We start from the raw sequence: 26,149 nt of genomic DNA on the forward strand, positions 1-26,149 counted from the left end.
GCAGTTTATGAAGCACAAAGTGACTTTCTTAGGCTGTGTATTTTATGCACACTGTGTGATTTTCAAAAAGTCATACATCATGCAAATAGTAACCAAATTTAGCATAGCATGGAGATAATTCGATGGAAAAATTCAGGTTTTTATTCATAACAGCTTTGTCAAGAAGACTACTTTTAAAAAAGTTTACTTCTTCTCAAATGTAATTGACTAAAGATATTTCTCTCCTCTTTTTGCATGCAGAACTATTTTATCTCGAATTTCCACACACATAGGAAAACTATCGATCTTCTGGCAGAGCCTGAGCACAGAAAATATTAGCCAAAAAATTTCAAAGGCACTTAAAAAAATCAAAGAACTAAATTTTCCATAGTATGCTGACCCTTTTCTGCCACTGATTTCATAGAAAGGCAAGAAGTTTGGTGGAAGTGGCTCTTTGAGCATTGCTCCATCACAAGTGATTTCCCAACCAAATCTGCTCTGCCACAAAAACCCAGTGCAGCCCTTCTCAGGGCTTTTGCATAGGAAATATGGGATGGTGGTAGAGAGATCCAGGGCCACGCACATTGCATTGCAACTGCAGGAGCTCCTGGATGACTATGACATCTGGTGCTTTCACTAGAGCAGCCCAGAGACTCCCCCAGGTGGTAAACAAGCACCTTCCCTCCTCCTTACCTCTCAACTGAGAAGTGCCCAAATGGCAACCCCTCCCCAAACTCTGTCCCAGGAGGCTCAGCTGAAAACCATTATGTCTCTATACAACATTTTTTGCCACAGCTGCTCCTAAGGTGATAACCCTGTTGGTAGAACATCCCCTGCCCTATACTGAGACTTGTGGGAGCACACTGTGACTTCAAAAGGTGAATTCTGCCCAGAGGCATGTGTGTAAAAGCCAGGTAGCCACATTTTACAGCCATGTGAGGTCTGTGCATGAGGGCCATGGTCTGCAAGCCTGCCCAGGGATGCAGCAAACTCCACTGCTCTTTCTGAGTCTGAATTAGCCTGGGGGCATGATGTGGGGCTGAGCTTAACTGCCCCAGTAATAACAGTCTCTTTCCCCATTCTGACCAAGGACTTCCCTTTGGGACCAGGAAGTATTGTTTCTTCAGTTGTGTGAAGGAGACCTGTGTTCTGGGATGTACATGGATCTTGGTGACTTCATGTAGCGTTTCTGCACTGTCTATCAAAGTGTCAAGATGCCTAAAATCTTACAGGAAAGAAATTATGCTGGTGGCCGCCAATCTGCAGTAGTTGATGTCAAGAAAAAAATCTTACTGAAATCACAAGCTTTTTCCAGCTGCCTTTTTGGGCAGCCTGAGGGGGCTGCAGTTGCTCAGCAGGTCCGAAGTCCTGCCAGGTACCCCGCAGCACACATCCCGCTGATGGGCAGGAGGCAAAGCCTCCTAATCCATGGAGCTGTGAATGCCTCAGCCCCTTGCATCCACCAGCACCACAGAGGTACTGGCAAAAGGAGAAGAGCTGACCCAACTAGGCAGCCAAGCCTTGTAACCGTAGATAATCAGCATGGATTTGGTTTTCTAAATATTATTGAGATGTTCCAAGGATGCAACATGTTCCCCTGAGTCAGCCTGTTTCCCAGCCAGGTTAGCATGTGGTCTCTGTTTGCTCAGCAGAGGCGACCGGTTCCCCCTGTACGTAAGGAGATTGTGTGAAAGAGCAACTGGTCAGATTTAATGCCTGATGCCTGGAGACAGTGAGTTTTCTTAGTCCCTTTGTCAGTCTTTTCATTTATCTTCCCCACAACAACAAATAAATGGGAGCTGGGCCGCCTGGGGAATGGGCTGCCCATCTGGCAGCCAGGGTCCCTGTTAGCCAGTCCTTCTCCAGTCTTTCAGTTTTACATTCATCAGGCTCCTCATGTGCGCTGTGTCACTTATGTACAATATTTTCCTGATGAATTAGACTCAGAAGGTACCACAAACTGATTCCTTCCAGATGGCTGAATGAAATACTGTAGTTCTCTCACTTTCCCCTGGAGATCAGGGTATGCAAGGTTTTCTTTCTCATGATCCCTCTCTGGAGTTAACTTGTAATGCTTTTCTATAGTTTGCATGTAAAATTAATTTCCCTTTAACTCAATTTTCATCAGCTGGCATTGAACATTAAAATCATCTTAACGACATGAGTCATGATCATCTCAACAGCCTGTCAGGGCAGGGATGCCAAAATTACCCCTGCATATTTCTGAGCCACCAAATCCTTTCCTTGCTGCTAACAAAATAGGTCGCTTTGTGATCCCCCTCCCTTTTTTAATCTTCAAGTCTCTCCATCAGCTACCAAAACCTCAGAGTAACACAAAGGATAGGAAAGCACTGTCCACAGATCTTGTTTGACAGATGTAAAAGCAAACAGAGACAGTGTAAACCCACGAATGTCACATTTTTCTGTCTAAAGGGTACCTAAATAAAAGTGGCCCAGTTGGCAGAGGTGGCGAGCATCCGCTGCTCCCTTTGAACTTGCAGAGCAGCATCTGGCCCGATGAGTTAGGAAAACTCCTGCCAGCTCCTGTGCGTAACCATTATTTTTTTCTTCCGAGAGCAAGCTGCCACTAATTAAAAGAATCTAAGAGATAGTTTTATAAATGTGTAAATCAAAAGCTTAAGGTGCAGAGATCAGCTCTGTCAAACCATAAACCCTTTCTGGGCGTGTTAGAGCAAGATGTAGCCTTTGAGCATCGGATCTCTGCACCAGCACACTGCAAGCAGAGTCCCAGATTAAAAAATAATTTTTCTCCATTTCACATTCCTTTTCCTTTGTGAAAAAGGTATTCAGGGGAATGTCACAAAAAGGCTCCTACTGAGTCATGCCCGGAGGGAGGGAAGTAGAAAAAATTAATACATATTGCAGATTCCACACAGATCATTAGCAAAAGCTTTTGATTACAATTTCCTTTTGTTTGTTTTCACTTGATCTGTTGGGTGCCTTGATCTGCAAGCTGATGGGAATAATTGCCATCCTCCTAGACCATTATGAGATCCTCAGCCAAAAGAGCAAAATGTAGAATCACTGCACTTCCCACAGGAGATCATCTCCTTCACAAGGGAAAATAGTAATTTTTTTGTGCCTGGAAGGATAATGAAACTGCCTTCAGAGAAAAATTTATCAGAGCCATAGTCACCTCCCTTATGCTGGCACCACTCCAATTTCAACTGATGTACCAATCTTAAATATTTCCAAGGCATTTGAGAATCTGTCTATAGCCTGGCTGTCCAGATTCTCCTTTTCTTTATTGTGGCCACAAAACAAAGGCTAATATTTATGTATTTGCATACTTTTAGATGTCTAGTAGATGGGAGTTTGTCCTGTGGTTACTTTCTTTAGTCTTATTTTGAGGGCCTGGCCATGTATGCATAAATATATTGTCAATAAATTTCCTTCTGTGTAACAGTTTAACGATAGCTGCATGGAGTTAGACCAAAGGTACACGTAGCCAAGTATCGAAACTTCGTCATGAGCAGGAGGGAATACACAAGGACAAAGTACCAAAAAGGAGCATGTCCGGAGCAGTACTGCACCCCAGTCACACAAACCTGGAGACTGGGAGGTGGCTGAGCCAGAGCTTGTGTCTAACAGTCCTTCACAGATCTTTCAGCCACAAACGTGGCTGACTTGAAACTGCTGAGTTCCACCATTTAACTGTGATTTGTGTAAAAATAATGCATTCTTTGTTACCCTTACACTGTCTGCCTGCTATTTTAATTAGTTCCTGTACTGTTAGAAATAATGAATTACTATTTCCTGTTTAGCTTCATCACATCATTCATGATTCTATGTATGATTGTTAGACCTCTGAACCATCAGTTTTCTGAGCTGGTGTCCTAGCTATTTAATTTCTGTTTCATACCTCTTACTATTTTGGTTCTGATTTTTTTTCTGAGATGAAGTGGGCATAATGGAGATGGCATATGGGCAGTACTGAGCAGACACAGCCCTTTCCAGGGGGTCCTAATGTCACCTAACACAAGGGCAAAAGCAACGGGATGGGTTTTGCTGAGTCCACAGAGAGGACACCTGAGACTGTGTGTTCCTGGGACCAGCTGGCAAGCTGGTACAAAGCAGACATAACCACAGGACCCACAGCTAAAAGTCTTCAGAAGTTACAAGAAACACCTAAAGTTTTCCTGAGCATTGACTTTTGCAAAGCACAAGTTGTGGTGGAAAGCCTGTATTTGATGAAGACTGTTTGATCTTATAAGAGTTTTCCTACTGCCTGCAGGAAGGCAAAAAAAGAAGAAAATATTCCCTACGTGCTTGTTACAGAAAATCAATCTCCACCTGAAGAAATCATCTCCCAGGCTCACTTCAAACTTTTTGCCTACTGGTATGAGCTTGGCAGACAGGAATCAATTACAAGCCTAAGGCTTCACTAATAGATAGACATAACTACAGGTCATGTTAATGCCCTGTGTTAAAAGCTTTTACATGAAAACAAGCCCTAGGGTTTTTACACATCTCTCCTTTCAGCATTGCCCACTTTTTTCCTTCCCTTTTTTTTTTTTTTTTTTGTTGTCTGTTGCCTCAGAGACAAAATAAAACTGAAGACTTTGAGACTAGATGCGTCAAGTTTCACTTGTGTGATGGTATTCAAAATCCCACTATAATGACATATAAAGAACATAATCAGAAATCCAGATAACCATGCTGGATCAAGCCAAAATCTAGCTCACAGTGTAGTTTGTACATGAGTTGCAAATCCACTGACATATGAAGTGGGATATTGAATATTTCTAGTGAATCTATCTGATTTCCTTCTGATCTATCATCAGCAAGAAATAAGATCATCTGGCTTGTCTTCATTCCTGGAAACTTCAGGAATTTGCTCAAGACATTCCCTAGACTTTGATAAGTGGTTATCTAGATCACTAGATAGATGATAACAAATAAAAAATAACATAACAAATGATCAATCACCTGAAGAATTTATCCTCTCCCACCACCACCATTGACTGTAAAAAAACCATAGAAAACTATCTTAGACACCTAATTCATATCTAATTGAAAGGCAGATGATACGAATCTTTCTTGATATGACTTACAGACAACACTTTTTGCATAAAGCAGGAGGTTCTGAGTGCTCAGCTTCAGACCCTGTTACCACTGTGGTTCATACCCCTCCTGGAGGCTGGTGAGAAGTGGTGTCCTGCCCTGGTACCAGTCCTGTGTGATATCTTTGTCTGTTACCTACAGGAGGAGATGGAGTGCACCATGATCAAGGTGGCAGATGATGCCAACCTAGGGGGGCAGCTGGTACGTTGCAGGGCAAGGCTGCCATAGGCAGGGTGGAGGAAGAGGTCAACAGGGGCCTTCTGAAATCTGGCAAGGATGAATGCAAAGTCCTGCACCTGGGACAGACATTTGAGACCACATCTAGAATATTGTGCCCAGTTTTGGAGTCCCCAGGACAGGAAAGATCAATAAACTGGCACAGGTTCAACAGAGTGACCAGGATGGTTGAGGGCTGGAGCACTTCTTCTGTGGGAACTGAAGGTGGGTTCACAAGCACCTAGTAGCAGCCTGGTGGTACTTTTGAGGAGGCTATTGAGAAAACAGAGCTTTATCGCTGTGCATGGAAGAAGGACTAGGACAACGGTCAGAAACTGAAACAAGAGAGGTTCAGACTGAATATAAGGGAGAAAAATAGACTGTGAGGAGATTGTCCAGAGACGTTGTGCAGTGTCTGTCCTGAGAGATTTTTTTCAAGAGTAAACCCTGAGCAACCTCATTCGATCTCATCTGACCCCACTTTGAGCAGGAGGTTGGACCAGAGACCTCCTGAGGTCACTTTCAACATGAATTATCCTACAAGCCTACAGCTGACCTGATTTTCAAAGAGTTCAGCTAAAGCCCAGACCCCTGTAGGCATTTCAGGTTTGGCATGAGAAACCTCAACACATCCAAACCCACTATGACTACAGACGGGCCTGGCATGTGCAAAGCATGCTCCCCCACAGCCCTGTGTGCAGGGAAAGGGGTCTGTTTTCATACTTCCTACTCATGTGGCTAAGATAAATACAGTTTTGTTCCCTGCGTATTGTAATAATGGCATTTATTAAAAAGAAAGGCACTGGGGGATGGCAAAGGAATAGGCAATCTGCGTGCAAAATAAATTCTGATGAAAGCATTAGAGCTGTTCATTAAGCCTACACACAGGGGACGAGAAAATGTGGTAATTTATACTAAAGGCTAAGATGACCTTATTGCTACTGAACAGCTTAAGACACCTGAAGCTGTGCGTGCAGCTGGTCTGTGCAAGCCGGAGCCCAGAAGGTACATGTATGTACACACACACACGCCCCAACACACCCTGCCACGCTGGCTCCAGCCCCTGGGCTGGCACTCTGGCTCACCGGGCTGCCAGGGGGAGCAGGGTGAGGGCTTCCCCTGAGCTGCCAGCTCTTCTGAACAGGTGGGAGACCCCAGCTCTCAGACACCGTTTCTGGTTGTTGCTGGGGCAGAATAATTAGATTGTGCTGTTAGTCAAATTTCACCTGCAAGAAAAGCTGAGAGCAGGTGCAGCACAAAAGCCACATGCTGGATGACAAGTCCTCCTCCTGGAGAGCTGTGTTACCCCTGCCATAATCCAGCCATCTCAGGACCTCTGCTGTGGAGCCCTCCTGGGACTAGCCCCCAAGCTCAAGGGCTGTTGGACGTATCTGCAGCAATCAGCCCAACACTCCAGTCGTTGCAGTGGTTCACCCCAACTAATTTAATTCCTGAGTTAAGAAATAATTATCAGAAAGAAATCAGCTCCTCCAGAAAGTGAGTCAGCTCTCAGATGGGAGGATCATCTGCCAGAGACTGTGCCCGCCACGTGCATCCTACCCCTCTTCTCACTGGGATATTCCCTGTTGCCAGTGATCAAGGGAAAACGAGAGCTTCCTCACAAGGCAGCCCAACAACTACCCCTGTCTCTGGGCACCCTTCCCCGCACTGTGTGAAGGGTTTGTCCAGAGATGTCCTTGTGTCCAGAGGTGTCAAGGGGCCAAAGGATTTCAAACGCTGAAGCTGTGCCCACAAAATTGCAAACTGTCAAAAAAGCTCTCAGAGTCTTCAGTAACTAAAATGAATTGCAGAATCATATGGGATCTTTTAAAAATATAAATATTACCACAAAAGTAATTTTGGACAGTGCCATGTGTATTTATGGAGCCATGTAATAATATTTAAATAATAACCCAGACACTGAAATGACTAAAATACGATGGCAGTGACCCCAGTATAAGAACAGGGAGAGACAGATTTCCATTTGAACTGACAGTGTTTACGCCAAGTTTCTGTCCCATACATTTTAAGAAAGCCAAGACATAAACAACCTGAAAACCAATGAGATAATGGAAATGTCAAGAGGTGCTAGGCTGTAACTGAGCAGCTATTTTCTTTTAAAAATACTTGCTGGTCTGAGTCAAGAGGAAGAATGAATAGAAGTTCAACTGCAAAACTATTTTGTGATAGACATTTATATTCATTTTTTAACCCAAGCTACAGCATATCACATGTTTTCAGGTCTTTCCTCACTCAGGCAAGCATTTACTCACAGGACCTCTGGCACATGAGAGGTATATCAACTCCAAGTCTGATAGACTATCCGCATGAATAAAATTTTTTGCAGGATCAAGTCTGTAACAGCATTGCATTTCTTTCAGACCAAATAGATAATTTAGACATTCAAGCATGAAGGAGCCCTGAATCAAATATGGTGTCAATAACACTATTATAATTCAGCCTAAAATTGCAGCATAATCCATGAGGTTTTGCATCCTACAATAAATCTACTAAGCTTATAAAATATATATCAGGAGACACTGGCTTCAACAGTAGATTGGTTCAATCCATCACAGATGCAGACACGTCAGGCTGCTGTCTAGTAAACGCATCAAACACTTAATAAGAAAGTTTGGGAAGGAAAAAATCAAACAAAACATTTTGAAAGTAGTGAAAGATGTTCCCTGTACGCACTGTGAAACTCCCCGTAATTTGACTGCTGCAGCCCGCCAGCAGATAGGTGATCTCGTATTGCTCTCAAAGACAAAGCAATGGCAGCGAAGGAAACAGAGAGTTGTGTTACCTGTCTAGGGCCAAGGAGTACTTCTTGGTGTCCCTCTGACTCACAAGGCAAGCTCTTTCAAGACCCTTTTTGGCAGCCATGAGGAAAGTTGAGGGGGAGGGGGTTGCCTGGGTTTTCCCCCGCCTTAAACTCTTTTTTCTCTGTTGGAAGCAGATGTGGGCACAAATGTCCTCCCGACTTAGGCAGAAATCACTGCCAAATATTTTTAAATGTAAAGCTTTTAATAATCTTCTCAAACCCACTGCAAGAGAAAGCTGCTTTCCCAGCACTGGTAGCGCCACTAAAACATGCCAACCAGCAACTAGGTGGCTATGTCAGATTAGGAGACTTGAGGCCACCCTTCCCGTTTTCCTTGTTTTCCCCTCCATGCCTGACGCTGTGACACGCTCCGTGGTCAGGCAGTGGGTGCATGCGTTCCCTGCTGCCGGCTCGGGGTCAGGCACGGCAGGTTGCACACCGACGCGCACACAGGCGCTCGCATGGGTGCACTGAGAGGGGGGAGGAAGGTGATGAAACAGCCCAATTCACCTGGAAACAGTCAAACTGCTGTTTGCCTTTCTGCTTCCTCGGCTCAGGAGGAAAGTACACTTCTCTCACCCTGGCTCAGCGCAAGCCTTTTAATCTAAGTGATTGCTCTAAAGACTGATTTCTACCCCTGGCACGTTTGCTCCTAACGGTTTGAAACAGAAGAGACGGCTTATTATTGCCATTTGCAACACAGGTTATTGAAATCTTCATTTCACCGGGAAGGACTGCAGGTTGTTAGTTCTGCTTTATTCAGTTTGTTAGTTCCGTCGGCAGCCGCAGTCCCCGGAGGGGAGGAGAAGACTTCCATTCTCACCTCTCTCACAGCCTGGCCTCACACATGCTCTTCAGCGCTAATGGGAAATTTTGCCCCGGCACTGCCTGTGTTTTACTCTGCCCTCAGCAGAAGCAGGCAGGGATGGAGATCCCTACCTGTGCGCTGCCTTCTAAGGAGAGGTTAGGAACAGGCAGTGAGCAAATGCTGGGTGCTGCATTTAAATTGTGCAGCTTTTTTGTACCATTGGTAGCTTAATATGTACATGAAGAGCTGGGATCTCCCCTCCCTTCCCCCAGCTTGCAGAATACATAGTCTGTCCGAGATCCATGGAGTCAGGGGGCGCATTTGTACATCATATAACTGCAAACAATTGGGTTTATGCTGTCAGAGATCCACATGTTGCCTCACACTTCGCTGCAACCTGTAAGCCAAGGAGCTGATGGTATCTCAAACACTTTTTTGAGCAGCTGTCAGCAAGCAGCAGAAATACATGTTTTTTCCACAATGTGCTGTCACCTCTGCCTCTCTAATGCTCTTTTCTCAAGAGCCTTTTCTCAGGTGCTTATACCCACCTACTCACTTATAAGCCCCTTTGGTAGAAGAGATCAATTTTCTGACTCATTCCTGGGACTTCCTAGCTTCTTCTGGACATTAAAAAGTTGCTTTTTAATGTTTCTTAAAAGTTGCAGTCACTCACTGGACCTGACAATGTGGATGGCTGGCAGAGCTGTTTTGAGAAGAGGCTCAGGTCCAAGTATGGACCCAGAGCATTTGCAGAAATCTTACAGAACAGAAGTACCACATTACTTACCACCCCAGAAATGCCACGAAGTGGCAATTTTTTTCTGCCACCAAGAGGGAGGAAGGAAGGACAGGGAAGGTGGCCTTTCCAGCTGTGCACCCTGGAACCTGACACAGGCTTGTAATTCATACCCAACAAACGCTTCTCCTGGCTCCCCATCCCATAAATACCACTGTTATTGCAGTGTCCCTGTGCACTTCTCAACTCATATTTCCTTTAGAAATTACCAAACACCAACATCCTGTCACAGACAAGGGACGCCTGAGAGATAAACCTGGCCTGGGACATGATTTATAATGGATCTCAGTATTTCTGAGGTGCTAAGCCAAAGTATCAGGTCTAAGCACCCTTAATTTAAGGAAAACTTAAAATCCACCTCAGAAGATTACAGATAAAACCTGCTTCTGTTTCAAATCACTGGAAGCACATAACTTTTGTTAGTGAGATAGATGAGTTTCCATCATTTTGCAAAAGGGTCTTCAGCCTCAGGTGCATACCAGAAAAACAAAGCCATAGATCATTCCCAGCATTTAATCTAGACCTTTGTTTTGTGTTTATTGTTGTCAGTGCTGATGGTTGTGCTTCTCAGGAGACAGGCTGTGAGGCAGGATAGAAAGAAATCTCTTCAGAGCTTTCCACAAAGACTTGGGTTTCCTCTTTACACAGACTCTGAAACTCATTAAGAGAGAGACAGCAGCTGTCTGTGGAATTTCTGCTTCAGAGAAATTCAGACTGTCTCAATAAATTCATCTTCGACTTCCAATAATAATGCAGTTTGTTTCTGAATCTACATTAAAAATGTCACATATCCCATCATACCAGTTCCATTGACAAGGACACTGTCCTTGTCAAGGACATTTCTCAAGATTTGCATCCAATGCAGACATGTGAGGCAGTACACTGGCTTTTTCAAATGAAAGCTCCTTGTACTTACTATACAAAATTTCCATCAGTAAAAATAGCATAGCCTTGATCCCATTTCAACTTTAATCAGCCACACTTTAAATATATATATATTTAAAAAACCCCCAAACTCTCATCCTGTCATTATGGGAGTAGATACTGACAGCTTAAATGTACCGAGAGAAATTTGGTGCATCTATTAATTGAAAATGCCAGTGAAGTCTGTTAGTTTTATCAGGCATGAGACATCTTAGAGATGGTCTGCAAAGTTCTTCTCCACCCTTCTGTGGCATGGGCTCAAGTAGCTCTGTACTGCATTGCCTGCAATGAAGGGATCCAGGCATTTGTGATTCCTGGGGCTTGATTATTACAGTTTTTGCATTTATAGTGAGGATATGCTTTTTCACCCAGTGAAGCTCCAATGCCTTTGACTGGAACCTCTCCAGCCATCTGTCATTTTGGGATTCAAGGTTGGAGGCAAGACAAATTGAGAGAAAAAGCACTTCCCTCTTCTTGTGAAACTAGTAATACAGTAACCTTTTGAAAGTGACTGTCAAAAGGAAACTATCTACTCTGATTTAGAGCAAACTTAAAAATCATTAAAAGGATGTCAATGTTCAATATTTTAAAATACTGAATTTTTAAACTTCAGTATTTTTATCTTGGATTTGACACCAATATTTCAAAAGAATGGAGACTTTTGATAGCCACTGACTATGTCTCTACTGAGGGGTAGTAAGTCCTTTGCAATGTCTTACATGAGTATTTCAAATTACACAAAGTAGCTGGGGAGAAAAAGTCTTCTTACTTTTCAGGCCCTTGTCAAAGAAATTTGAGTTTTCCTTGGGAGTGGGGATCTAGCAGGAACATAGCATGGTACCACTTTGTGGTGTACATCACTGCCTTCAACAATAAAAGTCTGTGCTGCTACCAAATCAAATGGGATTCTTCCATGCAGGCTGGAGCCCCAGGTCAGGGGGTATCAGACACCTGCTCTCCATGCAGGGAAGTGTCCAAGCTCAGAGTTTCTCCTGGTGAAGCTAATGGTGTGAGACAACCCCTCACAGATGAGGAGCTCAGGACCTTGCTATGGATAGCGAGAGAGCTCAGGGTGCCCAGGCTGGGCAGGAAGGACACTGGTAAGTACGTTAAGAAGACATGGGATGAATCTAGAGCACAGCATGGGAGTCCTGAAGGACACCACAGGCATGAGCCTTGCACAGCTACAAACTTCATATTGCCCGTGCCAGGGCTTTCGAAGGTTTTCTTTCTCCATGGTGGGGTATGAATATGGGTCTAATCTGTATGACCACATAAAAAGTAAGGTTTAACACTTTTTGCCCTTTTTTATTTTATTCATTCAAACTTCCTTCTAATGTTATTTTCTTAGGGCAAACATTTTGGAAGTGCTCTGAATCAGCTTCTCAGCATCTCAGCTCTCATGGTTGAATCCACATTGCCCAAGTAACCCAGCTCTCGTTAAGTTCCTTGGAGGGAGCAGACCTTCAGAAATAAATAATGTCAAGAAATGTTATTTTGTTACAGGTGCTTTGTTCTTGTGAGAGTTTGGCAAGCTACCTTGGTGTCTAAGTGTCCCAAAAGTCCCGTTAAGGAGTAGCACAGAGCCTACCCTTGGAAGTTTTTCATTCTAGGTTGTAGCTTAAAAGAAGACAGTACAGTTGAAAAACAAATACTAATGACTTCTCAAATGTTACTGTCAAAGAGTGTGTCAGCTTTTGTTACAAAAATATATTATTAACTTTCTCTGAATACTTAGTGTTTTTCTGTCTCTTTTTCATTGCTATTGCAAAGGGCTTCTGCTTGTTTTTGTTTTTATGATGTCTGAAGTTGGTTGGGGAATTAAGCCTGTAATTGCATTGCTAACAAGTATTTCTTAGATACATTTATTTTTCCTTGGGGAAAGAGACTGTTAGGAAGAGAGTACACATATTTTGGCAGCAAAAGAGACAGCTATGACATTTGGTTCCTAAGTTACTACCTAGATATAATTTTAATTGTTTTCTTCTACTAATAAAATATAGTAACTTTACTGCATTTGTTCCTTTATTACACTTCCAACATACATTTCATTGTCATGGTCTTCCTAAGTATATGCAGGTCATGAAGATACATTACAATATATATTGAGAGCCAGTTTGTTAAAGACACAAGGAGTTCTGTGTTATTTCTCACCAGCGCAAAACTAATTGGTTTTTCTCAGCTACTGCATATATATTTATTTTCCATTTTATCATCCCTGTAATTGCAGTTTGAATTAAGAAAAGGACAGAGCAACCTGGTAAAAGCATTTGCAGGGACATCCTGCGCAAAGGCTTCCCAGCAACCAGGATTTCTCAAGCCTGTCAAATTGCTGGTGGTTAAACAGAGCTCACGTCCTTCTTGCCTGTGCCATGCAGGCACTGGTCATCGCTCAAACACTTTTTCTTCCCCGCAGGACTTCTGAACTTTTCTTTGCGATGATGTGTAATATTACTGGCAGGTAGGAAACCAGGGCTCACCATTCAAATGTTCAGGAATGGTGAGACTTTGAAAAAGTGAGGGGGTTTTTTCACTCCCCTTCCAGTTTCCGACTGTGTAGGATGTCCTCAGGCACCAGAGCTGGGTACACCCCTGGGGCAGCACGAGGGCTCCCTGGCCACATGAGCACACTTGTGTCATTACAGAGGGACAGCATCCTTAAAACTTCTTGGTGAAATGCAGCCCACATTGCTCTGACTCCTGTGAATTGTTACCTGGGTAAGATTTTCTCTGCAGACATGCATTTTCTCTCTCCTTTCTGCTAAAGACCAATTGGACATTCCGGTATAAGTCCGGGGCTGGGACATCAAAGACTGCCACTCATGCACTGTATCATGGCATGCAGCGATATACCCATGTAAGGCATCCGAATGGGTCACAGTGGCTGTGTTTTAAGGCAGGCAACGCCAGGGGATCCAGGATCCAGCATCTCAGAGGTACAACACATATGTGAACCCCAGGCAGCACCAGCCAGCATGAAGGGACATCAACCTGCAGCCTGAAATGCAACCTGTGGAAATGGTTGAAAGGCTTCTAGCTTAGGGAAGCAAAACACACTAGGTAAGCTATGATTTTCATGGTGTTTTCCACACATGCATACCTCTGAGCTGCCTACTGCAAGCCTGTTTCCTGCCTGGGTTCTCTGGATACCTTTTATATGGCATATATAGAGCATCTGGAAATTAAATAAAGAGTTAAATAATGTGTCTCTTGTGTATGGAGCACAGTAAAATTTACGCAGTGAGTTTTTATAACTTTTTTAATATAATAAAGATAAAGAGATTGAATGCTGGTTTTATGATACGAGATTTCCAGATTGCTCCCAACCCAGCAACAAGCTATTCATAATCTTTTATTATAGCATTGTCATGATGACTGTAATCAAATCCCTGAACTACCTGACGATACCAAGGGTAGTGTGAAGCTGGTAAATACTGCTAAGTTTGCATTTAATATGACATTTAAAGAGTCTGGCTCTTGCTTTTTCCAATGCTCAAAGCCTGTTGATAAATTTGTATCTAGTTTCCTCTCTTAAAAGTACCAGGGTTTTGCAGATATCTTTAGGATACCAACATATTAGCTGATTTGGTAACATACAGGTTAGTGTTCCTACTATAAAAGAACTTCTTCATCAGCCTCCCTCTGCACTCCCCCACTGCCTAGAGTATCCAAACACCAATTAAAAATTTGATCTAAGCAAAATCTGGCAGGAAGGCATCTAAGTAAGAGCACGCTGATTATTACAAAGGTTGGTCACACTCTCCCGCTAGGCTTTTTCCTGCCTATATATAGTGGTACATTGCAGCATCAGCTGGAGCCCAGTTCCTGCGGAGCATCTGGGCTAACCAAGGGATGGATCACAGGGTTTACTTTGATGCCCCGTCCTGTGTGTTCCTAACATTTTGAGGTGCCATCTGTAAGAATAGGCCTTCTATTGGGGTTTGCACACATTAATAAATGAATTACTTGCTCCAGGTCATCTGTGTGCTAGTGCTACGCAAACACATTGTATCACAGCCATGAGATTTGCGTTTAGAAAATGTAAATCCTCTCTGCTTGCTAGCACAAAATCAGAACAGCTCTTCCCCCTTTTCAGCCCCATGGCTGGACTGCCCATTCCTGTACAGCTTACAGACACTTCTAGCCTCCTCTTAAAAGCCTCCAGTGATGGATATTCCTCATGCAGTCTATTTCTGTGCTTAATTATTCTTGCTATTAGAAAGCTTTTTCTAATGCCTAACTCAAACCTCACTGTAATTGAAGCCATTATCTCATAATGGACAATTAATTCCTTCCCTCTCTATAGCTACCTTTTATGTGTTAGAAGCGGCAATTGTGCCTCTCTGTTCAAATGGCTCCAGTTCCTTTGGGCTGTGGTTTTGGACCGTTCTCCCCTGGACACTCACCAGCCGCTGCATCATTTCCGAGCCACAGCGGCTGGGCACATGCTCCAGCTGGGGCCATGCCAGAGCTGAAAGAAAGATTTCCTCTATGTGTCAGATAGACAAATTCCTGCTTATGTATCCCATGGCAATAGATACTTCTCTGGCAATAGTATAATGTTACAGAAGTTGGTTCACCTTGTGATTTGCTAAGTGTCCTCCCCTGCCAGACCAATCTCCTGTTATACTGGTGCTTACCCCACTCCAGTTATTGCATATTTGAGTAGATGATTATCACTACCTATGTATAAATACCTTTCATTCGGACTGATTGCATTGCATCATCTTTCTTTGTTTTAATCATGTATTCAATTTGTCAAAAGTATTCTGAATTCTAATCCTATTTTATAGTCCTCCAGGTAACCCTTTCCAGATTGGGGTCATCTGAGAAATTAATAAACATATTCTCTATGCCTCTTTCCATGGCAATAATGAAAATACTGAATAATGCTAGTGAAGGAGAGACCACAATGAAACCCTGACTTAATGAATTAAAGTGCATTAAAGTACACAATTTGCAATTGATTTAGCATTGAACTCTCAGATGTGGATACCTACCTGCATTTCCTGTGATCACCATGGTGATGCTGTAATATGGCAATATACAGCTGCAAGTCTGGCAGCAGCAGTGAGAGCACAGTGAAAAACTTTTCAAGTTATCCTTATTTTCTACTGGGAGTATAAATGCTTTCCCGAACCACGCTCTGACCAGGATAATAGACGGTCTTCTGGAAAAAGTCCTCACGATCTTCTTTAATGCCTGTGCCCAAGAACATGGAGAAATGTTCTGTATCTGATATTTTTGTGAAACGTTGCTCTTCACAGTTGCCACATGGAAAGACTTAGGTCAAAGCCTCCAGAGTGGATGAACTGTGGGGATTCAGTGGCTGCAGCTCTGCACTAGTGACCTGCCCAGTAGTGAGCGCACATTCCTGTTCTTGTGGCTCTTCTGGGTCCCCATTAATATCAGGCTTCCTTCTGCCCTGAAACTCAAAGGATCCTCCACCTTTTCCAAAGGGCCTGCAGCAAGGTTTATTTGTTTCAAAAGAATATTTTAAACTGACATTAAAAATCCATTTTTTATTTTTGCATATCATGGCTTAGGCAAAATGAAGGCAAAAATCTCTCTTATGTAAGAACTTTTTCTGTTGAAAGAAGTGAAAAAGGAAAAAAAATAAACAAAAGAAAAATTGTTATGAAAACTACATCTGTTTTGGTTGCAAATTCCAAGTGGTTCTATGCAATGTCATGTCATCCACCTCTGAAATCCCTGTAATGACCTTTGCTGTGGCAGTTCTTGATCAGCCAACAGCATATAACAGCTTAATACATGATTAATACTTGAACAGAAGCAGTGTCAAAATCAAAGAGCAGTCATCTCTGGAAGCCAAAATGTCACAGGGAAGATATTGGTCAATGGGAGCGAGTTCAGCTGAGGGCTACTGAGATGCTCAGGGTGGGAGCACTGGTCCTGTGAGGAGGGGCTGAGGCAGCTGGGCTGGTTCTGTCTGGAGAAGAGACAGCTTGGGGGAAGACCTAACAGCAGCCCCCAGTGCCCACAAGGAGGTCCTCGAGGAGGCGCCAGGCTCTTCACAGCTGTGCATGGTGGGAGGATGAGAGACAATAAGCATCAAATGAAAAAAAAAGAGAAATTGAGGCTAGATGTAAGGAGAATCTTTTTCCCTACAAGGACAGTCAGGCACTGGAGCAGGATGCCCAGTGAGGTCGGACCATCTCCATCCTGCAAGTGTTTCAAGCCCTGCCTGGGTACAGCCCTAAGCAACCTGTCTGACCTGAGAGCTGACCCTACTTTGAGCAGGTTGCTGGGCTAGAGAGATCCCGAGGGCCCTTCCAGCATGAATTTTCCACAATCCTGTGATTCATACACTAAAGCAGGACAGGTCATGGCAGTGATTTTAACTTCCACTTTGAATCTACGCTTGCCTTTAGCTCAGGATCGCACATGCAGTCACATACATTATCTAGCGTTTCTCACAGTGTAAATAACCTGTGTCACCCAGTGATGAGACCCTGGTTGTAGCGTAGAAGTAAACAGCCTGCTCTAAGAGACAGCAATATGTCATGCAGCCTGATGAAACATCTGCAATTAAAATAATTGCTGTGCTGGAACATGGCATTTATTCAGGAAGAGCCATAGGCAGGTAGAAACAGTCATAATGTATCATTTTCCTACCACCAAGTCTATGGTAGTTTTACATCACAGATTTGCAGTTTAAGACTTTCGAGTGCAGTGAAAGATGATTTATCTGATCTATATGGTACAGTTCAAATGTTCTGTGATAAAAATGAGCTATTGATCTCAGGAGATTCTAATTTAGATCAGTTCACTTAAAAAGAGTAATAAATTGAAACACTCTGGGAAGCTTATGTTTCGAATGACTTATCAAGAAGTTAAAAAATTTAGTAACCTGAGCCAGCAATAACTTAAACAGTAGTCAGAGTTCCAGATTTTACACAGCCAAACTTTTTTGAACTATTCACACAAGTATGTGGATAACAGCTCTTTCTATTAAACTGATGGCCAGAGAGATGCTCATTTGTAGTAGATCTTATGAAAATAAATAAAAAGTAGAAGACATTCTGGAGAGCCCAAAACATAACCTTAGAAGTGATATTGAGTAATGGCTTTTTAGGCATTAAGTGTTGTAAGTAGAGTATGAGGAGGTCAGCTCTATTTTCCCACAGATTCTCCACCACTGAAACTTCAGGATTTGCCAAAGATTTGGGGAGATTTCTAGAAAAAAAGCTTGATTCATGTTTTATTGCTGAAAATCTGACTAAATGGGTACTTTGGATGTCCAGTTGATCACAATCACAGTTTGGTTTTAACTGCCTAGTCTGCGTAGCTCCATTTTTATGATGAAGCTTATGAAATAAGCATGAATTGAGTGGATTAAAACACTATAAAGGTGAATGCACAAATTGCTGTAAGATTGCACTCAATCTTCAATAACTCAGAACAGGCTGTGTCCCGCACAATTAGGCATACTGTCCAATATCCCCATCAACGACCTGGATAATAGAAAAGCACGGATGTTCTCAAATGTGAAAATAATGAGCAAAGAAGGACTGAAAGCACTTGAGACGGTCAAAATTTAAAACAATACATTGGAGAAATGATCTGAAGTTGGGAAATTAAGCGCAGCATAGAGAAGTGCAAGAAGTGCCACACTTGGAAAGAGGAACAAACAGAAAAAGAAAAAAGAACTGGGCAGCAGCGCGGCAGAAAAGATGGTTATAGGGAATCATAATCTAAATATGATATAACTGATGTCATGCTGTTGCCAGATAGGCAGCTTCTATCCTGGAAAATGGACAGTAGTTCTCCTCTCAGCACTCCTGAAACTTGACAAGAAGTGTCATGTCCTGGTTCAGATATTACATATCCACAGAGATGAAGACCTGTTCGTTGATGTTAAGAAAAGTGGCACTTAGAAAATTCTTTTTTTTTTTAGGGAATGGCTGAAATAAAATTAGTTTGACTTAGCTTAGCAGACTGGTGGGAAGGCAGAATAAAGGTGATATTGCAGAGTTTGTACAGAGGGATGGAGGACAAGAAGGACAAGCAGTGAATTAGGATAATTTACAGCAAAAGAGAAAGTTGGGCAAGAAAATTGTCTAGTTAGAACAGTTAATCAATGGAACAAGTAACCAAAGGCACAAAACCTCTGTCACTAAAGATTTTGAGAACGTTTAAAACATATGAACTGCTCCTTCCAAATGTGCCCTATAAAGGAAGCCATGAGTTCCTAGCTCTTAAGTAGACTCCCAGTAGTAGATAAGGGGAGTACCAAGCAAGATGGCAGAGGAGATTGCAGGAGGTCTTACTCAAAGTTACAACAGACTTCTGGGATATGAAGGACCCATGTTTAATTATCCATGAAAAGATTTGCTTCAATTCTCCCTGTCAGGAGACCATCTAATTACCACATGATATCTATAAGATGGCAGAAGATCTTTGTTAAACACTTCCCACTTCCAGTGAAATAATAAAATATGCATTAGCACGAGAGCTGCATTCCAAAATAGGAGTTTTAGGAGTAAGATACTGGCTCTGTTTGTTTTCTACACCAAAGGAGAGCTGCTCCAGTGGAGATGAAATCATATGCCTCTTTTCTGTGTGTTGGGTATCTCGGGGGCTGCTGCTATGTACATTTTCTCAGTGTCCCAGAAGCATTGCACCACTGGTACACTTGTTGCACAGACACTCACAGACAGACCTTTTGTTAAAAATAAAGAGATTTAAGGGGTTGTTTCCACGGAGTAATGCTCCAGTCCCTCAAACAGCACGGCTGGTTACTGCCCAGATGGTGATGGGGAATCTCTGTTGTGAGGGTCCTTGCAGCAGTATCTTCATTTCGACCTGGTGAGACTCCCCAAACCTCTTCTCCCTTGTTATGATCCAGCTGAGCTGTGGTCCTGCATGACCACTCCAGCACATGCATGGTCTGTTCTATTGGCAGTGTTAAATCATGCACAATATATCCAACTATCTTGACTGCGTACAAAAGGTTGTGCTATGTGTCAGTTTCCACATCTGCAAGAACAGTTTCCACTATGTATAAGTATCTTACCTACATGCAGTCTGGTCAGTTCTGTAGCAGAAAGTGCCTGGGTGAGCCCCTTGGATAGCCAGGTTCTTAACCAGGTGAATCAACACATCTAACACATAAATAGGGTTGGGAGGGAGCTCTGGGACCAGGAATAAAGGATGAAGAGTGCTGGGTGCACAGCACTGATCCCCAGCTACATTACTGTTACACCTGTGGGACAACTTGAATTTCAACCTTAGATCTCACTTATGACTGGGATCCCATGGCTTTTGCTCTGCACACATGCACAGAGCAAAGGGCGCGCACTAAGCTCCAGCATGGAGCCCTGCTCTGCCAAGCATCCTCTGCGCCACTTTACCACCTTATTATTTTCCATGGCAGTGTTTTCACTCTTTCCCAAAAGAAGGCACCCTCTATGCTTTCACTACTTGTCATCTTAGAACTGAAGCTCTTTGTTAAAAAGCTTCTCTTGCTGGACAAATTTAGAAGCACATAAGCCTGATGAGGGAGCAAATCAATAATGGCCTGCCTGCATAAGGCAGTAGTAGAGATGTTGTAGTTTAAGTGACTGTTCCAGGGCTGGTAGGTAAGATTTTTTGTCTCCTGTATGCAAACTAAACTTCCTCACCCAACAGTAACGTCTGTCTGCAGTAAGTACAAAGCTGTGCTTGTATTTAATCCTGATATACATTTCCCAGACTGGGGAACTATACATTTCACTACATCCTTGAAGGTTCTTTCCCCATGACTTTCCCTACATATTTAGTTTAGAGAATACAATAATGTAAAAAATTCCTTTCTAACTATTGCAGCCTCTGCTTTGCAACTCCACCAGCCTCATGAGACCTTTGATACTTCTATTAGTGTTACCTGTAGAATTAAGTTAAATGAATTTATTTGCCTACACATGAAACAATTGCCCATTGTGACTCGTAGTTTCAAAATAAATGTCCACACTGTATTTTGGAGGTTTTCATGGGGAAAAAATAAGATGAAAGATCTTTCAAGGAGGGGGAGAGAAGAAATGTGCCTATTATGGCAAAATACAGAAATGTCTGCTCTGAGGAGGTAATGATAGATTTTTTGGGTCCATGATCACTCTTTTCTTCTAGTTCTTAGCTAGGCACAGAGTGGAAGCTCTGAATGAAGGAAAGAGATCCACATTGAGGAAAATTCAGATAATCAAAGATCAAGCAGTGCTCCGCTTTGGAGATAAAATAAACCATAGCTAATTTCTTCATTATTTTTTCCTAGTTAGACAACAAGCTAAATAATGGCTATATTTTTCTAGATTTATTTTTTCACTTACAAACAAGGATACAACTCCCCTCTGCTACAGTGGGAACCTAGTAAGAGTTTGAGGCCAGATATCACATCACCTAGGAGGACATTAGTGACAGCTCTCCTGAAGAGATAAAACACCTAAAGGAATTAATTTCATATGCATCCACTGGGAAGTGTGGTAAGACAAGGGTGTACGGCTAAGACCTTTTCAAACTGAAATATAGTAGAGCCAGGGATAGCCTGTGGCAACAAAGTTCTGAGAATTTCAGATTCTTTAGTTATAAAAGAAAAATAACGGCACTGGTCTTCACTGGAAAACATTTTGAGATAAAAGGAACCTGATAGCATTGTAACAGAAAAACCAGTTGGGAATCATGAAGTTGCCACACTTAAGTAGGAAATCTATCCGTGTAAATATTTATTGACTGCTGAGAAGCTGTTTTTAAATAAATGAAAATAACGTGGTGTTGCAGTATTTTAAAGAAAAACAACAAAATCTTCTTTTTCCTGAGCAGCCTTGCTCTTTATATAAACCTAGGGGATTTCTATAGCTTTCAGTATCACAGCATCTGAATGAAGGATTATGTTTATAGTTCTAAACTCAACGATCCCCACAAACGTTTCTCTGCTGCACACTCAGGACTTCACAGACATAACCAGAAGAGAGCTCCAAAGCGGGCTGGAAATTACTATACTTATTCCAGCTACTTCAGAGGACTCCAGATCAGACCAGAGGGGCACAGGCTGCGTGAGCTGAAGCAGATCCCTCTTTTGCTACAACATTGTTTGACCCGCACATTGAATCTACAGTGCTTTAGGCCTCACACAGTGCTATTAATGCAAAACTCTCTATGTAGTGCTGGTGTAGCATGATAGTCGCAATGTGTGACTGAGAGATGCTTATAGTTTCAATAAGGATGGGCAGGGAATGGGGTAATGACCTGCATGAGCGCACTTGAAGGTAACAGTGTGCCTTCAGCCACACAGGCATCTGCCTTTCAGCCATCAGGGGGGATCACAGCAGAAGGACTGGGTACTAAAATAGACACAGAGACTGAAATGTTAGACTTTTTAAGCTATACTCATTAGCAGTCACTTTTGTGGATTTTCAGAGTATTTTGGATGCCAGGTTTAAAAATCCAGCATCTTTTCTGCGTGTACAAAACTGCTAGATTTCTCCAAGTGCAAAAATGACAGTGTTGATATTTGCATAGCAAGAAAAAGTCATGTTGTTTTCCCCAGCTATCAGAGGGGAAATAACTCCCCCATGGACAGCAACCAGTTTTCCAGATTTGAGGAAGATTTTGGCCACTTCATGCATGAAGGATACATTCAGGAGATCCGTGCATTCATGGCTGGGTATCTAAATCAGCCTGAATTATTGCAAAGGGTTCCTAGTAGGAAGGGACCCAAATTCAGCATACAGTTTATTTGAACTTCATTATGCTGGAGTAGATAGCCTGCCCCATCTCCTGCAGTTTCCACCTGCTTGCATTTGTGAGCTGTATCAGCACCACTGCCTGTCACTTGCTTTGCTGTATTTTGCCAAATTACATTTTATCCGTGCTTTGCTTTCTTGCTGTAGGACAAATTTCACTCTTACTAACAAAATGCTACTTGCTTAACATCAGTGCAGCGACACCGGTGCAAGAGGAAACCAGCTGTGTTTATACTCACTCTGCTGCTGACTATTTAGACCTAGTAAAGGAACCTAGGAAAGCAGTCTAGCAGCTATTACCTTATAGACTATTTCACACTTCATGTGCCTTTTGTCTACTTTCAGAACTGTGCTGCTCAAAAAGGTTTGTCAAATTTTACTGACTTTTATAGACTGTGCTCATGCTGCCAGCATTAATTCACTGAGTATGGATTTCCAATTTCTCTTTTACATTCTTACAGTTTTAACAATTATGCTTCTTTCCTATCATCATCTGAAATAGCCAGATGTCAATTCTATTTTATCCTAATTGCTGCTGATGATTTATTGATGCAAGCAGTTGCTTTCCTTCTCTTATTGTCTTGGAATTGTTTATGTACGAGTCTTTAATGCAGTATCAGGACAAAGATTTCATAGCAGGAGCTAGGCTTTGGTATAATTTTCTTAATTCTTCTTCAGTACAGATCTTATGAGTATCTCATGAGATGGTGGAGGTCAGAATACTTAGAATTACTAAAGACGTGATTGTAAAGGTATGGAAGCACCTGAAAATGTACATAGCCGACTAATGACAGGAAAAAATGCCCAGGCATCTAAGCTAAACTGAAATCAGTGACAATGATCTGTGAAATAGATAGCAAATGAAAATAGAAGGTGTCAGAGCACAAACAAGATACATGTTCATTGTAGGCTTTGAATTCTAAAACTTAAATATATGAATAATAAAAAATGGGAATTACTGTCCCAAAAGATAGCAAAATAAGGATAATTTTTAAAACAAGAGATTTCAGAATTATAGTAATTGGATTTATGTAGGCAACACTTTTACCAACATGCAAAAACTGGTATTCAGACATTTTTCATATTCTGTAAAGCAACAATAGAAAGACTCTACAACACTTTTTCCTGAATGACCAGACAAGTCCATTCCCCTAGTGTGTTTGTGTTCATAATGAGTGAGCATGTCAATACTGAATGTTCTAAAAGCGTGTTACACAAGCAATTTACAGTGCTTTAAGCTTACAACATTCACTGTTGCAGTTTGATATTAGTAACAGCACAATAAATGAGACAAGCTTAAAATGGGGCCAGATTTCATGACTACACATGACTTCTGTCACACTGCACAGTTCCACTGACTTTACAGAATTCTCCATCAGATCAGGTAAGGCAAGAACTGGATCTGTGATATCTAAAGCCATTCCTGTTCAGGTCACTGACTTGGTGATTTCTAGAAGACTGTTATCTTTCACAGAAGCGAGTTCCTCAGTAGCAGCTCTACAGAAATTTCCACAGCTTCTCACTACTAGCCCACAGTCTTGCTGCTGGTGCAATTAGCTGTGCAGGAGGTCCTAATTGCCGGGTCATGTCTTGGAAAGCTATGACCAGGCTTCTGGAGGCCCTAGCACATCACCACAGAAAATCTCACTTAGGCTACCATAGCCGGAGTGAATGCAGAAGGTAAAGCAAGAATCTGAGGCACTTGGTCTAATGCTTGGCTGGCCACGTGTAACAGGGAACATTTTGGGTTCTTGATCTAGAATAATCTCTGATAATTATCTTGATAAATGCAAAAATGACAGGTCAGATAGCGCAGTTTCCTTCTCTTAAAAGGAAGAGTATGTTTTCTGTTTTCAGCATTGTAATGCTTAGGACAGAGCTCTTTAGTGGTATTTCATGTTATTGGTATGGCACTGGCTTGGAAAACTGTTTCTAGTTATCTCTGCTTCTAAAGAACAGTCCTAAAAGTGGACATTAAACAAGTTAAACTCAGTGAGTTGTTAAGAAAGTGGGGGTTGGGCATGCACAGTTAGCACTTCTTTTGTCAATTTTGTAAGCTATTCAACTCTATACCTATTTGGATTAGTCTCTGGAATTCAGCATCCCAAACAACACACTTTCAATGCAGAATTTTTAATTTAGAAAATTCCAGTTTCATTTTCATTTTCTGGATGACATTTTTTTACCTTTGTATTTCATTAAATGCAAATTCTGATAACTTTTTTTTCAAGTTTGATGCTTTAATGCTGGTTTAAACAAGAACAGTAATGGCATCTGTCAGAGAGATGCTGCCAATAAAATTCTGGGTATTTTGTGCAGCAGAGACTATAAAGAACATCTACTATAATGCTATTCAGAAACATGATTACATGATTGTAAGAGATGCTCATATCCTTCTGTTCGCTCTCACCTTGAGATTTATCATAATGGAAGTTAGTGTCATAAGACAATTCAAGGTTGTTTTCTCCTAAGCACCTAGTGAAAATTGCATTGAGCAGCAGGAAACAATTGTTTTCAATAGTGTAAGAAACTGGAAGGTGAATTTTGGAAGCATTTCAAATATTCTACCATTCAGTATTGTCCTTTTCCGTCAAGCATTTGGTAGACATTTGAAGGTAACTCTCCGAAGGAAGGACATTCCACTGGCTGCGCTGAGGGACTTGAAATCCACATAACCCAGCAACCTGGCACTGTTCTGTGACCATCTGCACAGGTCAAGGGCACTCATCCTACACTTCCCTCAATGCAAAATGGTGGGCATTCATCTGAGAGCAAAGGCTGCAGCTCCACCTGGGGGGTCTGCGGTGGCTGATGCCTCCACCCAAATGGAGCTGCCAAAGGGAGAGGCTGCAGTGCAGACCTCAGGCTGCAGAAGGTGTCCCGACCTCAAGCAGCAGACCTGCTGGCAAGAGGTGTGCCCACATGGAAGCACCCATTTGTCAACCTGATGTGCTCCCCAGAGAAGTGTGCTGTTCACTGGGAGCTCATATCAAGGATGTTACCAAGGGACTACCTAGCCTAGTACAGTCCACTGACTATTATTTGATGCTGTTGTTTCACATGGGCAGCAATGACACAGCCAGGAGCAGTCTGAGGGGCATCAGGAAGGGTTACAGAGCCCTAGGAGTGGCAGTAAGGGACTCTATACCACAGGTTTTTTTTCATCAGTCCTCTTGGTCGAAGGGAAGGGGTTTGAAAGGGCCAGCCAAAACTGGCAGATCAACAATTGGTTATGGGACTGGTGCCATAGCCAAGGGTTTGGCTACTTAGACCATGGGACTCGCTGTGAGAAACCTGGCCTACTGGGGGCTGATGGGGTCCATCTGTTAGAGAAGGGGAAGAGCATTTTTGGTCAAAGGCTTGCCCAGCTGGTGAAAAGGGCTTTAAACTGAAGTTGCTGGGGGAGGGAAACCTCAATCCATCCCAATATAACCAGTTTGATGCCAATGTCAGCAATAGATGCCCAGAGCCTGGGGAGGGATCACAGGTCAGCAGGAGAGCACCTGAAGAGCAGCACAAGGGAATTCCAGTCGCTCTAGCCACTGGGGGCCCAGCTTAAATGCCTCAGTGTTAACACACATAGCATGGGGAATAAACAAGAGGAGTTAGGGACATGCGGATGCCAGCAGGGCTATGACCTTACTGGCATCATGAAGATGTGGTGGGATGGCTCTTATGAGTGTTGGAATGGAAGGATACAGGCTCTTTAGGAAGGACAGGCAGGGGACACGAGGAGGGCGTGTAACCCTCTCTGTTAATGACCAGCTGGAGTGCATGGAGCT

The 26,149-nt window shown here is 42.6% G+C and overlaps 1 protein-coding gene across 1 annotated transcript in view; it reads right to left on the minus strand.

The window, feature by feature from the left end:
• The window catches only part of SLC30A8 (solute carrier family 30 member 8), a 22,228-nt gene extending 14,065 nt beyond the window's left edge, over window positions 1-8,163 (minus strand). Inside the window, exon 1 of the mRNA XM_013302256.3 lies at window positions 8,084-8,163. Within this exon, the coding sequence (XP_013157710.1) occupies window positions 8,084-8,163 (80 nt within the window). The remainder of the gene's footprint in view (window positions 1-8,083) is intronic.
• Between the last annotated feature and the right edge of the window lie 17,986 nt (window positions 8,164-26,149).

Source organism: Falco peregrinus, chromosome 3 (assembly GCF_023634155.1).
Source record: "Falco peregrinus isolate bFalPer1 chromosome 3, bFalPer1.pri, whole genome shotgun sequence".
In the NCBI taxonomy this organism is placed as follows: domain Eukaryota; kingdom Metazoa; phylum Chordata; class Aves; order Falconiformes; family Falconidae; genus Falco; species Falco peregrinus.